This window comes from Sitophilus oryzae, unplaced genomic scaffold (genome assembly GCF_002938485.1).
Source record: "Sitophilus oryzae breed Bouriz unplaced genomic scaffold, Soryzae_2.0 scaffold_359_pilon_pilon, whole genome shotgun sequence".
Classification (NCBI taxonomy): domain Eukaryota; kingdom Metazoa; phylum Arthropoda; class Insecta; order Coleoptera; family Curculionidae; genus Sitophilus; species Sitophilus oryzae.
In genome coordinates, this window is record NW_022146928.1 from 537,609 (window position 1) to 551,982 (window position 14,374).

The 14,374-nt window shown below is 32.6% G+C and overlaps 1 protein-coding gene across 6 annotated transcripts in view; it reads left to right on the forward strand.

Annotated features, from left to right (window-relative positions):
- LOC115884977 (cilia- and flagella-associated protein 74-like) overlaps nt 1-14,374 on the forward strand; it is a 54,107-nt gene that overhangs the window by 23,608 nt on the left and 16,125 nt on the right. For 4 of the 6 annotated variants that reach the window (XR_004050656.1, XM_030903706.1, XM_030903708.1 and 1 more), the window contains 7 exons: nt 3,113-3,298; nt 3,801-3,966; nt 6,246-6,619; nt 8,084-8,354; nt 8,574-8,754; nt 10,009-10,154; nt 14,064-14,200. Coding sequence is in view for 5 of the 6 variants with exons in the window: in XM_030903706.1 (XP_030759566.1) it covers nt 3,113-3,298; nt 3,801-3,966; nt 6,246-6,619; nt 8,084-8,354; nt 8,574-8,754; nt 10,009-10,154; nt 14,064-14,200 (1,461 nt within the window). In the remaining variant the exon portion in view is untranslated. The remainder of the gene's footprint in view (nt 1-3,112; nt 3,299-3,800; nt 3,967-6,245; nt 6,620-8,083; nt 8,355-8,573; nt 8,755-10,008; nt 10,155-14,063; nt 14,201-14,374) is intronic. The other 2 variants (XM_030903707.1, XM_030903710.1) reach the window with 2 other exon arrangements.

A 14,374-nucleotide genomic window follows, 5' to 3' on the forward strand; every position in this document is an offset into this window, starting at 1 on the left:
ATGTAAAGCTTTAGAAACTAATTTGTAGAAGTTAATTTATTCATAATAACTACGATAAATATTATGCAAATTATTAGATCTTACACTGAGAATTTCAAATTCACAATAAGAAAAATTAAAAATAATATCTTTAAATTGCTGATCTGTATATTATTTATTTGAATCTTTCAATTGGCTCAATTTTCCTTATTCAATTTTAATTAGCACTGATCAATATTGTTGCGATGAATATAATCAGATTAAACAATTTAAAAAAGAATCGGACTTGAAATTTTTTTAAATAATAATTAAATAGTTTTGTTGCTGTTCCCGGTACCCAAAACAAAAAAAGTATAAAGTGTGGCATATCATTGTACTCAGGAGACTGAGTTCTTTCAAAATCTCAAATAAAAAATGCAAGTCCGTATTTAAAAAAATTAAGTTGGCCTCTGTATCTCACAAATTATCAGCTAATTTGAAAATCTAAAAATACTGTCAGATAGTCCTAATAAAGTGGCTATGAAAATGCGTAATTAGTTTTTTGATTTTCTAAAAAGTAACGACAGGAAAAAATAAAATTAGTTTTCAAAAAAATCAGTTTTTTCCAAAAAACTCAGCAATCCTTGAAATTTTTAAAACTTTTTTGATGGCATCTTGGTGAACAGCCCAAGGCGCAACTTTGCCCCAATTTAACCATCTTCGTATCTATTACGGTTTCCGAGATACCAATGCTCGTACCTCGAATTTGTAGCACCCTGTATAATAAATTTGAGTATCGACATTTTTACTCCTTCTTTCGTAAACTTAAAATGTCAAAATTATAGTTTTTCAAATGAGAGGATGCACCACAATTAATATTTGTTCTATCATTTTATATAACATGTAAATTGTATTTTCAGTTATTTTGTTGATACAGAATTTAGAATGAGTAAGAAGGTGGTTAATCACCGCGACTTTAAAGTTCTATTGTGTCCCCCCTTGAGTTATAGCTCATCATACAGTTTTTTTCTGGGGATAGTAAAAAAATCTTCTTAGACAACTGGTCTGTTGTTCCAGCGACCGCGGTGTGCCGGATTCCTACCAACTAAAAAAATTCCACCCTATTTGCCTGACAAACTGCGCTGGAACTGCTCACGCATCACTTCGGCGCAGATGCCCTCTACATTAGTATTTGGTCATTCTTCAGCCCTTCGTTGATCAAGCTCTTTGTGTCGTAGAATTTGTGATATAAACGCCACGAAAGCCTCCATATATATTCCTCCCTCACAATAGAGTGTATTAAGTTTTCCTTTTTTCAAGGGTACTGCTGCAATATTCACAGGCCGTACTAGCTCTTTTCTTTCATCATACAGTCTATAACTTATTATACATAGGGATCTTCCTGTTGTAGAGGGAACAGGGTATTCCCCGTCCTCCTCCAACAACAGATGTTCATCCTCCAAGAAGTGGGCATCTACCTCTTTATGATATATCCCTCTTTCTCTATTACCTCATTAGATTTGAGGTAAATTACACCGCAAGGGTGTCCGCTTCTACAGAGCCCCGCATGTAGAAGTAAGGGAGATGAGAATACAATGGTTTGCCCCATGGTGTCCCAAGGTTGAGACCAGTAGAGGAGTCTTCTATCGAGCCACGCATCCCTTTGACCTGGTCCCGGCATCATAGGATTTAAGTTTTTGGTGAGATTGTCGCCTCTTGGTCAGGGCGGTTAAGTTTAGACCCCCCACACCCTCTGCCCGTGATACATGACCACAGACAGTAGAGGGTGCCTGATATGACGGACAGGGTCGTCCCATCCGGCATTGTTATACGTCTTGGTGTAATTCCCTGGCCACTACACACTACAGCCAGGGACAAGACAATGAGATGCTCCTTAGACCCAGCCAAAGTGCTAGAGGGGATTCCCCCTAGCACCTGAGGGAGCTTCCTCGCCAACGACAAGGTCTAGCATCTCATAGAGGAAGTATTTTGTGGATACCGTCTGTCGAAATCCTCCCTGGCTCGTTGGAAAGACTCTACCCAATTATAAATGTTTGTCATATCCAGGTAAATTATGAAAAATACTGGTGATAAGAAATGTTGTAGAATGTAGAATGTTTAGGAGGAGAGTTAATCACCACGACCTTACAGATCTATTGTGTGTTCCCCTTTTTTGAGTTATAACGAGTTATAACTCATCATACAGTCTCAGGGCTTTAACAAAAGCCAGTATCTGAGACGGCTCCACAGAGGCCAGCTCTCCATCCTCCACATCAGCCGTACCAAAGTTCATGGCACGAATGGTCGTCGTCTTGGTGCACTCAGTGGTAAGGTGTTCTGCTCTTTCTCCATTTTCCCCACAGAATCTGCATTCGCCGTTGTTTCTCAGATTCAGCCTACTGAGGTGTTGGTTGAGGAGACAGTGTCCTGTTAGAAACCCCGTAACAATCTGGAGATTGTTTTTACTTAAATCAAGGAAAACCTTTGATTTTTCTCGGTCGTAAGTTCTGAGGAACTTTTTCGAGTATATTAGACCATTGGAGGACACCCATTCCAAGTTACGGATTCCAGTTTTCCAGATTCTTCAGTTCCGCTTTCAGTTGGTTTCCGTTTTGAAAACAGAACGGTTCTGGTCCAGTTAGTGGGAGTGTTCGCTCCTTTCCTTGCTAGATCATTTGCTTTTTCATTGCCTTCTATCCCTTGGTGAGTAGGCACCCAGAGTAGGAGGACTTTATTTTCTTTGCCTAATTTGTTGAGCTTCTCTTCTCAAGGCATTCTTTGACCAACTTCGAATTGATGGTTACTGAGTTGATCGCGTTTAGTGCTGCTTGACTATCGGATAGGATGGCAATTTCCTGTTTTCGATAGTTACTATCTAAGATAAATTGTACGCATCTTTCGATAGCGTAAATTATTGGTACTGGTAATAAGAAATGTTTATTGTATCCAGGTAAATTGTGAAAAATACTGGTATTGTAGGCCGACCTAAGAAGTGCCTTGTTTTTTTGAAATTAAATATTTTTTTAGAATATATGCAATAATTGTTTTGAGTAGTGTATTTTCAATTCATTCGGTTCGATATGTTTTATCCATATTTTAGTTAGCAAAGGACAATGTTAGCAAGGACAAAGGACTCTATCCTATTTTATTTTAGTGTGTTAAACTGGAACCCAATTATGGGTTTATCAGATTGTTTCCAAATCGGCGTAAAAAGATTCGAATATACGTTAGCCCTGAAATTCAAGATTATCCAAGTTATGGCGCGGGGAATTTAAAAAATAGCGTATGCTATTTAAAATTAGCAATTGATACTGTATATAACGTTGGACAATTAAAACGGGTAATAATCAATAATTAATAACACACTTCACTATACAGGGTCCGGCAATAGCGTGTCGGGCATCGTAGCTAGAATAAAAAATTGGGAAATTTTGTTTAAGTGCAAACATAAAGTATGTACTAGGATGTATATCAGAAAAATATGTTAACTTCTATAGGGTAACTCAAAAAGGTATGAGTGGATAGGGATGACTTTTTTAAATGGGAGACCCTGTATATTATTGCATTTTTGGCTTCCTTTCAGATCACTTTACATAATCCTGAGATATGTATGTACAGATGCCCGACGCACTATTACCGGACCGTTACTATTACGACCATTACCTTTATAACTAACTAAATATTTCTGTTACTAAAGAAGTAATTTTTACAAATTTTGCTGAATTTTATTTTCCATTTTATATATTTTCGTTCACTGGAATAATATATTACCGTTTGAAACATTTTATATTATGCAAACAAGGTAGGTATCTAAAATAATTTTTAGTTTATTTGCTTTATAGGAAATCAGCTCAAAAAAACTTCAGGGTTCCTTCGATATGATGTTAAGTGAAATAGTTAAGAAAGATACAGAGCTAATACAAAGTATGATAGGCTTTGTAGCGAATATTAAAAAAACATTGTCAGCAACACCATGGGCAGAATTCTTTGAAATTCAAGAAGCAAGAGGTGACTACAATAATTTATTAAATTCACTATATAAAACACAAAATAAATTCCATCAAAAACATAGAATGTAAAAAATGCCAATTCTCACAACACAATTCTCCCACTATAAAAAGTTGTGAGATCTCATGTAAAACCAAGTCTATACCAATAATTTTCTATTGCCGTGTTGAAATTTTTAACTGAACATCAACGGTTTTTATAGACTTATTCTTATTCCCACGTGAATCCACGTGTTGCGACGTGGGAAAGAGTGTACACGTGAGATCTGGGACAGACGAATCGCCCATCATACGTGTGATAGCATGGGATGGCGTGGGGTGGCGTGAGCTCTAGTGTCTACGCAACAAATGTAATTAAATGGAAAAAGATAAGCACAGATCTTCATGACGTGAGGTGGCGTGGCGTGGCGTGGCCTAATGGGGTCCCGGCTTTACTCTATCTGTTTGAAAAATAACTAAAGTGTTCTCGAATACTTGCATTTAGATATTTTCAATAGTTTTTTTCTTTGTTGATTTGTTCTTAGTATTTTTTGCTTCCGACGGACGATGGAAAGAGAACTCCCCCGTTAATTTGTCCGTTAGGCAAATTTGTTTATTAGTAAACCACTGCTGACAATTAGTCTCCGTTGGATTAACACAGCAGTGTTTACAAAAAATAACTATTTTATTTTGTAGATTTCTTTACAGTAGCGAAATACCCTAGAACTTTCTATACTAATATATAAAATCCTTAAGTGACTCACTGATTAATCACGATCCTGCTCAAATCACTCAACCTAAGAAGCTCAATTTTGGCATACAGGTTGATTCTAGGGTATAAAGGTTCGATAAGAAGGGATTTTTCGAAATTCCAGTTCCAAGGGGGTGAAGCCACCCCTCAAATATTACAATATTTTTTATTTAAAAAACGGTCAAGTTTCCGAAAAAACGCTTAAACACGTATATTTTATTTTGTTTTTTACATATTCTAAGATTTTTTAAAAATGTATACAGGGTCGAAAAATCTGGTCATTGATTAATCACGATCCTGCTTAAAGCGCTTGATGTAAAAAGCTGATTTTTGGAAAAAGGATTGACTTTAGGGTGTAGAAGTTCGATAAGAAGGGATTTTTCGAAACTCGAATTCTAAGGGGGTGAAACCACCCCTCAAATATTAGAATATTTTTTATTTAAAAACCGGTGAGTTTTTCGGAAAAACAGAACACGTATATTTTATTTTGTTGTTTTACATATTTTAAGATTTTTTAAAAATGTATACAGGGTGTTTCATAAAATACGACCATTGAGTAATCACGATTCTGCTTAAACTGCTTGACGTTTAATTTTTGGCAAACGGATTGACTGTGGGGTGTAGAGGTTCGATAAGGAGGGGTTTCTCGAATCTCAAATTCCAAGAAGGTGAAAACGCCCCTCAAATAAAACAATATTTGTTATTTAAAACACGGCTAGTCTTTCGGGAAAACGCTTGGACCCGCATAATTTATTTTGTATTTTTACATATTTTGAAATTTTTTAAAAAATCATACAGGGTCTTGGGTAATTGAAAGTTGGGTAATTGATTAACTATGATTAACTATGATTCTGCTCCAGTTTGTATGTTAATGGATATGCTTGCTTTGCTTTATCATCACCATTACAAATGATGAATTGGACGCGAACAAAGGCGAGAGTACACGCTATTTTGAAGATATAATAATAACATGGCCTAAATCCAACATTCTTTTTCAAAATATTTGCATGGCAACTTTAACTCATTACTAAAATGTTTTAAATAATAAATTATTAAAAGATTATAATTACTTTTATACTTAAAGAAGGCGCCCCCATTCTTTCCCACTTCCAAAACAACACTGAGGAGTGTTGTTTTAATGTGTAAAATGTGAACGTGTGTGTGGATTGTCTTTAACTGTATTTGTCTGATGATACTCGTATGAGCGGAACACGTGTCACTGTTTAACTTAATATAAACGTTGAGATCGAGACTTTGAATCTTTTTTCGTCTGCTTTTTAATTACATTATTATTAGACACTAAAGAGTCTGAGTCTCAGTAAAGAAACGGTTTAAAACGGTATTAAACACTCCAAGACATAGGAAAAACAAAAAAAAATCCTGAAGAAGCATGATACAATAAATACGAAACGTCGTCGAAAAACTATTGTTTTAATCTAACCATAGCCACCAGACCCAAGAAACAATTAAAAAAAATATATGTATAAGGCTAAAGAATAATCACTGTTAATTTTTAATTACATTTATATTATTTTCTTTTTCCTTCCTAGAAGAGAAAACACTACAAACCGACAATGAAACCAAAGTAGATGAAACCACACAGTGTAATCTTTCTGCTTTAAACATACAAAACTTCGTTATTCTCGAAACCAGTAGTCGTAAAGATATTTGGTTAAAGGTAAATTTGAAAAGACCTCTAGTTGAATTATCCCATCAACTAGTGGAGTTTCCCGACACACCTTGTGGCTCCTATTCAACGATGGAAATATTTCTCAATATGATCAGAAAGAGAATGGAACTAGAATGCGAAACATTAAACAAAAAGACTAAGCACAAAGAGAATATCACTATACGTTTTAATATATCCAGCGATAACTCCGAAATATCAGTTGAACCAAGATGTGGAATAATCAAAACGGGTCAAGTATGTAATAATTTGTATATATATTTGATACCAATTAACCTTTTAGTTACGTAATCGAGGGCGCGATTTTTAAATTTATTGTTGCCAACCATACATCCATACATACATATACATACTGCCATTACTCGCTGACGAGTATTCGGCACGCATCAAAAGCTGGTCACGCAAGGCGTTTTCTTTCTGTGACTAAAAAGCCCGATACGTGATGTTATTTGCCTACCGCACTCCGGACATTCAAAAATCTCATTTCTTTGTTGCCTCTTTACTTTTTGGTTGTCGATGTTAACTGAGTTTACAATTCTTCTCCATTGAGTTCTATTGTGAACTGCTTTTTCCCAATGATTCTGCAGTCGTCGTAAATTAAAATAACATCACACATACAAGACGTTCACATTTTACGTATTAAAACAACTCTGAAAACTGTTGTCAACCATGGACATATTCGGCGCTAGGCTGACTAACTAGAATTTAAATTTCCCGTTGGGGATTCAGGTGGCGTAATTTGCTGTAACTTTCTCTATGGATACAACTCATTACCGCAAACTGTTGCTAGGACATTCAATTAATTTTAACTGTGTTTTTTAGACATTGTGAATGATCGTAAACTAAAAAGTATAAAGTGTAATTGAAACCACTAATCTTTTCCACTAATTTCGATATTCTGAATGAAGCTTTAAGGTTAATTCTCACTATACCTTCCGTATCCGCTACTTTCCGTTTCCTTTCCGTTTACGTAAACTATAACTCAAGAAAGGGAAACACACAATAGATCTGTAAGGTCGCAGTGATTAAGCCCCCTCCCAAACATTCTACATTCTACAGGCTGATTAATGGTTAATGTTATCCTAATTGTGTCTGTTTAATATGTAACCACCAGTATCTTATAAATAAACCACAGATTAAAGATATCTAGTCCTTTTTAATAGAGACAAAAAATATGAGCAGGCCAACTAAAAAATAGGTTGTAGTACAATTTAAACTCATTAGGGTTTGGAAAAATTAAGTAAAATTATTTTTGTTTAAATATTAATTGATCTAGAAAAGCCACTCTGAAGACAGCCTCTAAGCAAAATAAAACACTAATTCACCACAATACACCAAAGCAAAACACTTTTAACCATTACTTATTTTTAAAGACAGAAAAAATTATTTATAGTCTCCCGGTTGGATCCCCGACAAGGACAGATATATCTATCATTTTAATTCACAGGCAAATTATGTTCAATGTCAATTTTGGAATGTCTATAGAGTACTACTGTAGAGTACTATAATTACTATAGAATACTATATAGCTCATAAAAAATACCAATATCTTCCAGTTATTGCCATAAATAGATCCGTTATAGAAATTCCGTTATTCCTTCGGTGATACATCATGTTAATTATTATTCATTATAAAATATAACATTCATCTTAAAAAAGATGATAATAAATTTAATAAGTAATTTTACATTATTTTTTTAGTCGATCAAACTGACCCTACTGGCAAACCCTTTGATACCTAAAGATATTCTCGATCAGACGGCGAAATCAATAAAATATCAAGAATTGTACGAGATGAAATTAAATGAATTTAAAGCCTCCCAGGGGAAGAAGTATGGTAAACAAAATAAAAACAAATCTAAAAAATTATCAATTGAATCCACAAAATCTAAAGGCACAGTGAAATCTAAAGAAAGCGAAAATTCTAAAAAGGGCAAAAAGACGACTACCCCAAAAAAGAAAATAAAAAATGGTATGTCATAAAATTTCTATAATAATTTAGCTTTGTAAAAAATAGGAAAAGAATTTAATATTTCTATTTATTTTTTATACCTTATTAAATATAAAATAAACATGTTTTATTGGGTTTGAGTTCAAGTTGTATTTTCATTTTTATAAAAAAAAACATTATCAATATATTTTTAATCGATCTAAACTTTAATTAATTGTCATACCTATAATTATTCTTAAGAGATGGAAACAGATAAAAAAGATGCTGAAGAAGAGCCAGTTATTGTAATACCAGAAAAAGATTTAGAATATAGTTATTTAGATCTTTTTCCTGCTGAAATGGTTTACTGGAGAAATATGGAACCATATTATATTAAAGCTAACTTCATATGTAAAACGGTCTACGAAAATGATGATACAATGTAAGTATTTTAATTAATAAAATTTTGTCTGGAATATTTTTTCAACACATTGAGTGTTTTAATATAACAACTACAGTCTGACAAATTTAACAAACTAGAGTCTGATCAACAAAAAATACATGATTTTGACAGAGGACATTAAAAAATTGACAGAAAATTGAATTTATGGTTTTGGAACGAAAATGAAAGACAACTGCCATTGTCATTTATATTCGCTCATTGGACATACCATATGATGGGTGTTTCTCAAAAATTGCAATATAATCAAATGTTTCTTAAATAATAATAAAGTTATAAGGGGAGCCACTTTTTTGTCAGATAAAAAAACGAGATTTGATTATGTTAGTATATGATATAAATTAGGATTGATTGAGGTATTCAATTGTTTCCGCTCACTTCCTGTTTCACCAAAAGTGACTACAACTTGGAAATATTATATGACTACAACTACAATATTTGGAAAAAACATTTTTATATCATATATTCAGAGTGTCATTTCTTATCGAATAAAATTATTTTTTCCATAGCAACTGTTAAAATTGCCTTATATCTATCAAAAATAGTAGATAAAATAATACTTGAACCGCTTAAAATGTTTGTATTCCTTTTCATAAGTTATTCGGGATTTAAATGGAAGTAGTTTGGATATGGCGTTTGTCGCCTCAGCCTGAATATCTGTTGATAATTTAATTATTTCGCTTTGAGCCATTTCTGGCTCCAATTCAATCAGCAATCGACACGAAAGAGAATTAAAAAATATTGACTCAAAACTGACAACTAAAAAGACAGCTTTATTTATTTGTCAAATTACATAGAAACCAACGCCAACCCAGCACAATATTTTTTCTACTCGTAATAAATTCCTTCCTAAATAATAATTTCTGAATATTTTTTAAAACGTAACTCGCTATGGAAAAAAATATTGTTTTATACACGACGATAAAATTGCATTATCGTCTCCCGAAATTAATTCACTCGCGATTTCATCGCTCGTGAATTAATCTTTTCGGTCGGATCGTCTTATATCAAAAATAACTAAAAAACAAGGGTGTCATTTAAAAATCAAAAGTTGTAGTCATTTCCGGTGAAACAGGAAGTGATCGAAAACAATTGAATACGTCATCAATCCTGGTTTATGTGATATACTAACATTAAAACTCGTTTTTATTTATCTGAAAAAATTAAAAAGTTATAAGGGGAGCCACTTTTGAGAAACACCCGGTATACATATTCATTGCAATTTTTAATTTATAGAAAGGAATTTCGACTGTATTTCCAAGCTAATTGTAGAGTTGTTCAACCCGACTTCATCACAAACTTAAATCTTCAAAGGATAGACTTTGGAAGGTGTGCAGTTGGAGGTTCTATATTCAAAATTATTACGCTTCAAAACATAAAATGTATGTAAATAATATTTAACTTATCAATAAATAAGTATACAACAGACGAAAATAGAACACCCCATTTTCATGTGTTTTACAGGATTGTTACAAGTTTCTCGCTTAGTAGAGGTTGAAAGATGCAGTTTTCACATTACTATGCCACTTTTTATGAAACTAAAGATGCTACATACAGATTTCTCCTAGCCATCTTAGTTCCTAAAATACAGGGCGAATTTGAAATTATTGCATTTTTCTACTTCGTTATTTATTAGTTCATTTACTGGACAAATGAACGAAACAAATAATTAATAAAAACTTTGTTTTATTGTGTAACATATACAATACTTTTTTTTATTCTAGATGTAATCACTATTTATTAAACTTAACTTTTATTAAGCTGTTTCAAACGGCCTTACAAGGAACAGGGCTCCATACAAGGCCAATCTTATAAATCAGTCAGTCGTTCAACTTAAAACTAGAGTTGTAATAATCAAAATATCCGCTTTTACTGAAACTACATAAAAAGTTCTTTGATTTAAACGAAATATTAAATGCTTAACATATTATAATCTTCTTTAAAATAAAACTCCTTGAACACAATCGTATAACTAAGAATATATTAACGGAAATTATTTAAAAAGTATAGTAATGAGAATTACATCGCTACAGTAACTGAACTCATCTAAAAAGTTTTTTCTCACTGGAATAATAAATTATTATACAAGTTGGACCATCTGAAGATATCAAAATATTTACTTTTTTATTTTTAGAATCTTCACAAATTGTACTTCCTAACATTTTTAGAAAATTAAATAATACATTTTTCGTATACTCGGTATTTAAACCCGTGTATTTGTATGTACTAGTTGTTTACGATATTCTCCGATGGTGGCAGCACTGTGTATCTTTAGGTTCATAAAAAAGTAGCATTAATGATGTAAAAACCTCATCTTTGTCCTCTATTACAGTTGAGGGTTGGAACCTTTGGTGTTACACAGCAAAATAAAACACTAAATCACCACAATACACCAAAACACTTTTACTTTTACACTGGACGCGCGTTTCGCTAACCATGTTAGCATCATCAGCAGATGATTATAAACTAAAATAGAATCTACAATTGGAGCGTTTATATACTCGCTCAGTGGCCATAGAGTGGGCGTGGCAAGATCTAGCCAACCGAGTCCGAACCCACCGAGCGTAACAGTTAGATTTCCGCAACTAGAGTAGTAGGAACAAAGAACTTGAAGGAATTGGACCGTTGTCTCTGTTCATACTATCTTTACATTTATTAATTCTGATGCTTTCATATGCATCTAATTGCCTGTAATTTGAGACTTGTTTAAGTAATTTTAAATTATTAAGATCTATACAATGTTCTTTATCAACAATATGTTCGGCAACGCAAGATTTATCCGTTCTACCATATCTTATCTGAGCTAAATGTTCTTTAAATCTAGTTAATATTGATCTTCTAGTTTGCCCAACATATTTCTGATTACATACATCTTTACAAGCATTTTCATAAATACCCGACCTTTCCAATGGAGGTGTTTTATCGTTTGGATTATCTAACATAATTGTTGTAATTTATTATTAGCACTATACACAAGTTTATAATTGGCATTCTTAAAAATTCCTTTTAGACCACGGGATAACTTTCTATCAAACGGCATTGAAAAATATTTTGACGTATCTTTCTCCACTTGAAAAGTCGAATTTTCAGAAATCATTAACCTATACGTTTTCTAATTATTTTATCAACTAGTGAAGGAGAATATCCATTACACTCAGCTACATTCCTAATGTAATCTCTTTCTATTTCATATCTTTCGTTGGTAAGTGGAAAACTAAGTAATCTATGAACTAAGAAATTTAAACTAGCCATTTTATGTTCAATACTATGATAGGAATCATTAGGAATATGATAGGATCATTAGGAATATAAATAATCGTTTTCCTTGCATTACCTAACTCTGGTAGCGCTTTGGAGAAAATCGTCGTGGGTGTTGAAACTGCTATTCAGCACTTACACCAGGCTTCTAAGGTATTTACAAGAGAGGCTTGTAGAAATCAGTTATCAAAAAATATCGTTTCAAGTAAATCATTAAAATCTAACAAGGAGCACAATATTGTCAAGAGTTTGCGTAACAAAGATTGTTTCTACCTAAAAGCTGATAAGGGAAATAAGGTTGTTATATTAGATAAAAAAGACTATTACGATAAGGTTAACAACTTAATCGATAATGGTCCTTACATAAAATTGAAAAAGAATCCTTTGTCTAAGATGGTAACAGATGTTAAAAAAACTTTAAAAGAATGTAACAACCTTATTGATTTTTCTTTAAAGAGAAAATTGCAAGTATCCAATCCCTCATTACCAAAATTGTATGCGTTGCCAAAAATTCATAAACCGGACAAGTCTATGCGCCCAATTATTTCGGCTGTGAACCTTCTTTCTCAGTTAAAAATAATATTGAATTCATTAACAAAATTGAAAATATAACATTGCATGAAGGTGAAATTTTGGTCCTCTCCTCTTCGTTGTTCCCAAGTGTTCCAATCCCACATACTTTAGGCTACTTGAAGGAATTACTGAACGCAAATGGTCTCGACAACAAAACTGTGATTGAATATATTGAGCTTACATCATTATGTATGAAACAAAATTGTTTTCAATTTAATAACAACTTTTTTGAATAGCGGGAAGGTACAGCAATGGGTAATCCATTGTCTCCATTTTTGGCTAATTTATTCATGAGCAGGTTTGAAGTGGAGGCTAGTTTGAGTATTTTCCAGGAGTATGGTTTAGGTATGTGGATGATATTTTTGCTGTTTTTGACATACATTCAGACACCATAGATAATTTTATTTCTAAGTTAAATAATCGTTTTCCTTCCATTAAATTTACACATGAAATTGAGAACAACGACAGATTACCATTTCTAGATGTATTAGTTGTTAGAAATACTAATAATTGCCTGGATTTTGATATCTATAGGAAAAATACCGCTACACACAGATATATTCCTCATGAATCATATCATAGTATTGAACATAAAATGGCTAGTTTAAATTTCTTAGTTCATAGATTACTTAGTTTTCCACTTTCCAACGAAAGATATGAAATAAAAAGAGATTACATTAGGACTGTAGCTGAGTGTAATGGATATTCTCCTTCACTAGTTGATAAAATAATTAGAAAACGTAGGTATAGGTTAATGATTTCTGAAAATTCGACTTTTCAAGTGGAGAAAGATACATCAAAATATTTTTCAATACCGTTTGATACACAGTTATCCCGTGGTCTAAAAGGAATTTTTAAGAATGTCAATTATAAACTTGTGTATAGGGCTAATAATAAATTACAACAATTATTAGGTAATCCAAAGGATAAAACACCTCTACTTGAAAGGTCGGGTATTTATGAAATTTCTTGTAAAGATTGTAATCAGAAATATGTTGGGCAAACTAGAAGATCAATATTAACTAGATTTAAAGAACATTTAGCTCAGATAAGATATGGTAGACCTGATAAATCTTGCGTTGCCGAACATATTGTTGATAAAGAACATTGTATAGATCTTAATAACTTAAAATTACTTAAACAAGTCTTAAATTACAGGCAATTAGATGCATATGAAAGCATCAGAATTAATAAATGTGCCCACTGAGCGAGTATATAAACGCTCCAATTGTAGATTGTATTTTAGTTTATAATCATCTACTGATGATGCTAACATGGTTAGCGAAACGCGCGTCCAGTGTAAAAGTGTTTTGGTGTATTGTGGTGATTTAGTGTTTTATTTTGCTTTGTCCTCTACTCATAAACGAGATACCCCAAAAAACGAAAATAGCACCCTGTACAAAAATTATACAATTTCGTTATAATATTCGTATTATTAATAGAAAACATTGCTTTTTCAGATCATAGTATACAACTAAGGACGTCCCTTCTTGATCCATTAGGATCATTTTCAATTACTTGTGTTCCAAAATTTAAGGTTCCAGCTGAACATTTCTTAAATTTGCCTCTTAAATTTTCACCACATGCCGTTGGTCAGGTAGGTTATAAAAAATAATAATTTTATTTGGTTAAATTCTTTTATCATAGTTATAAGTTAAATTCATGATAGAAGTTATCTAAAATGTAACCTTGTCAAATGTAACCTTCAAGTATATCTTGTCAATATTAATTTTTTATCAAAGAAAAGTATTATATAATTTTATTTAGATAC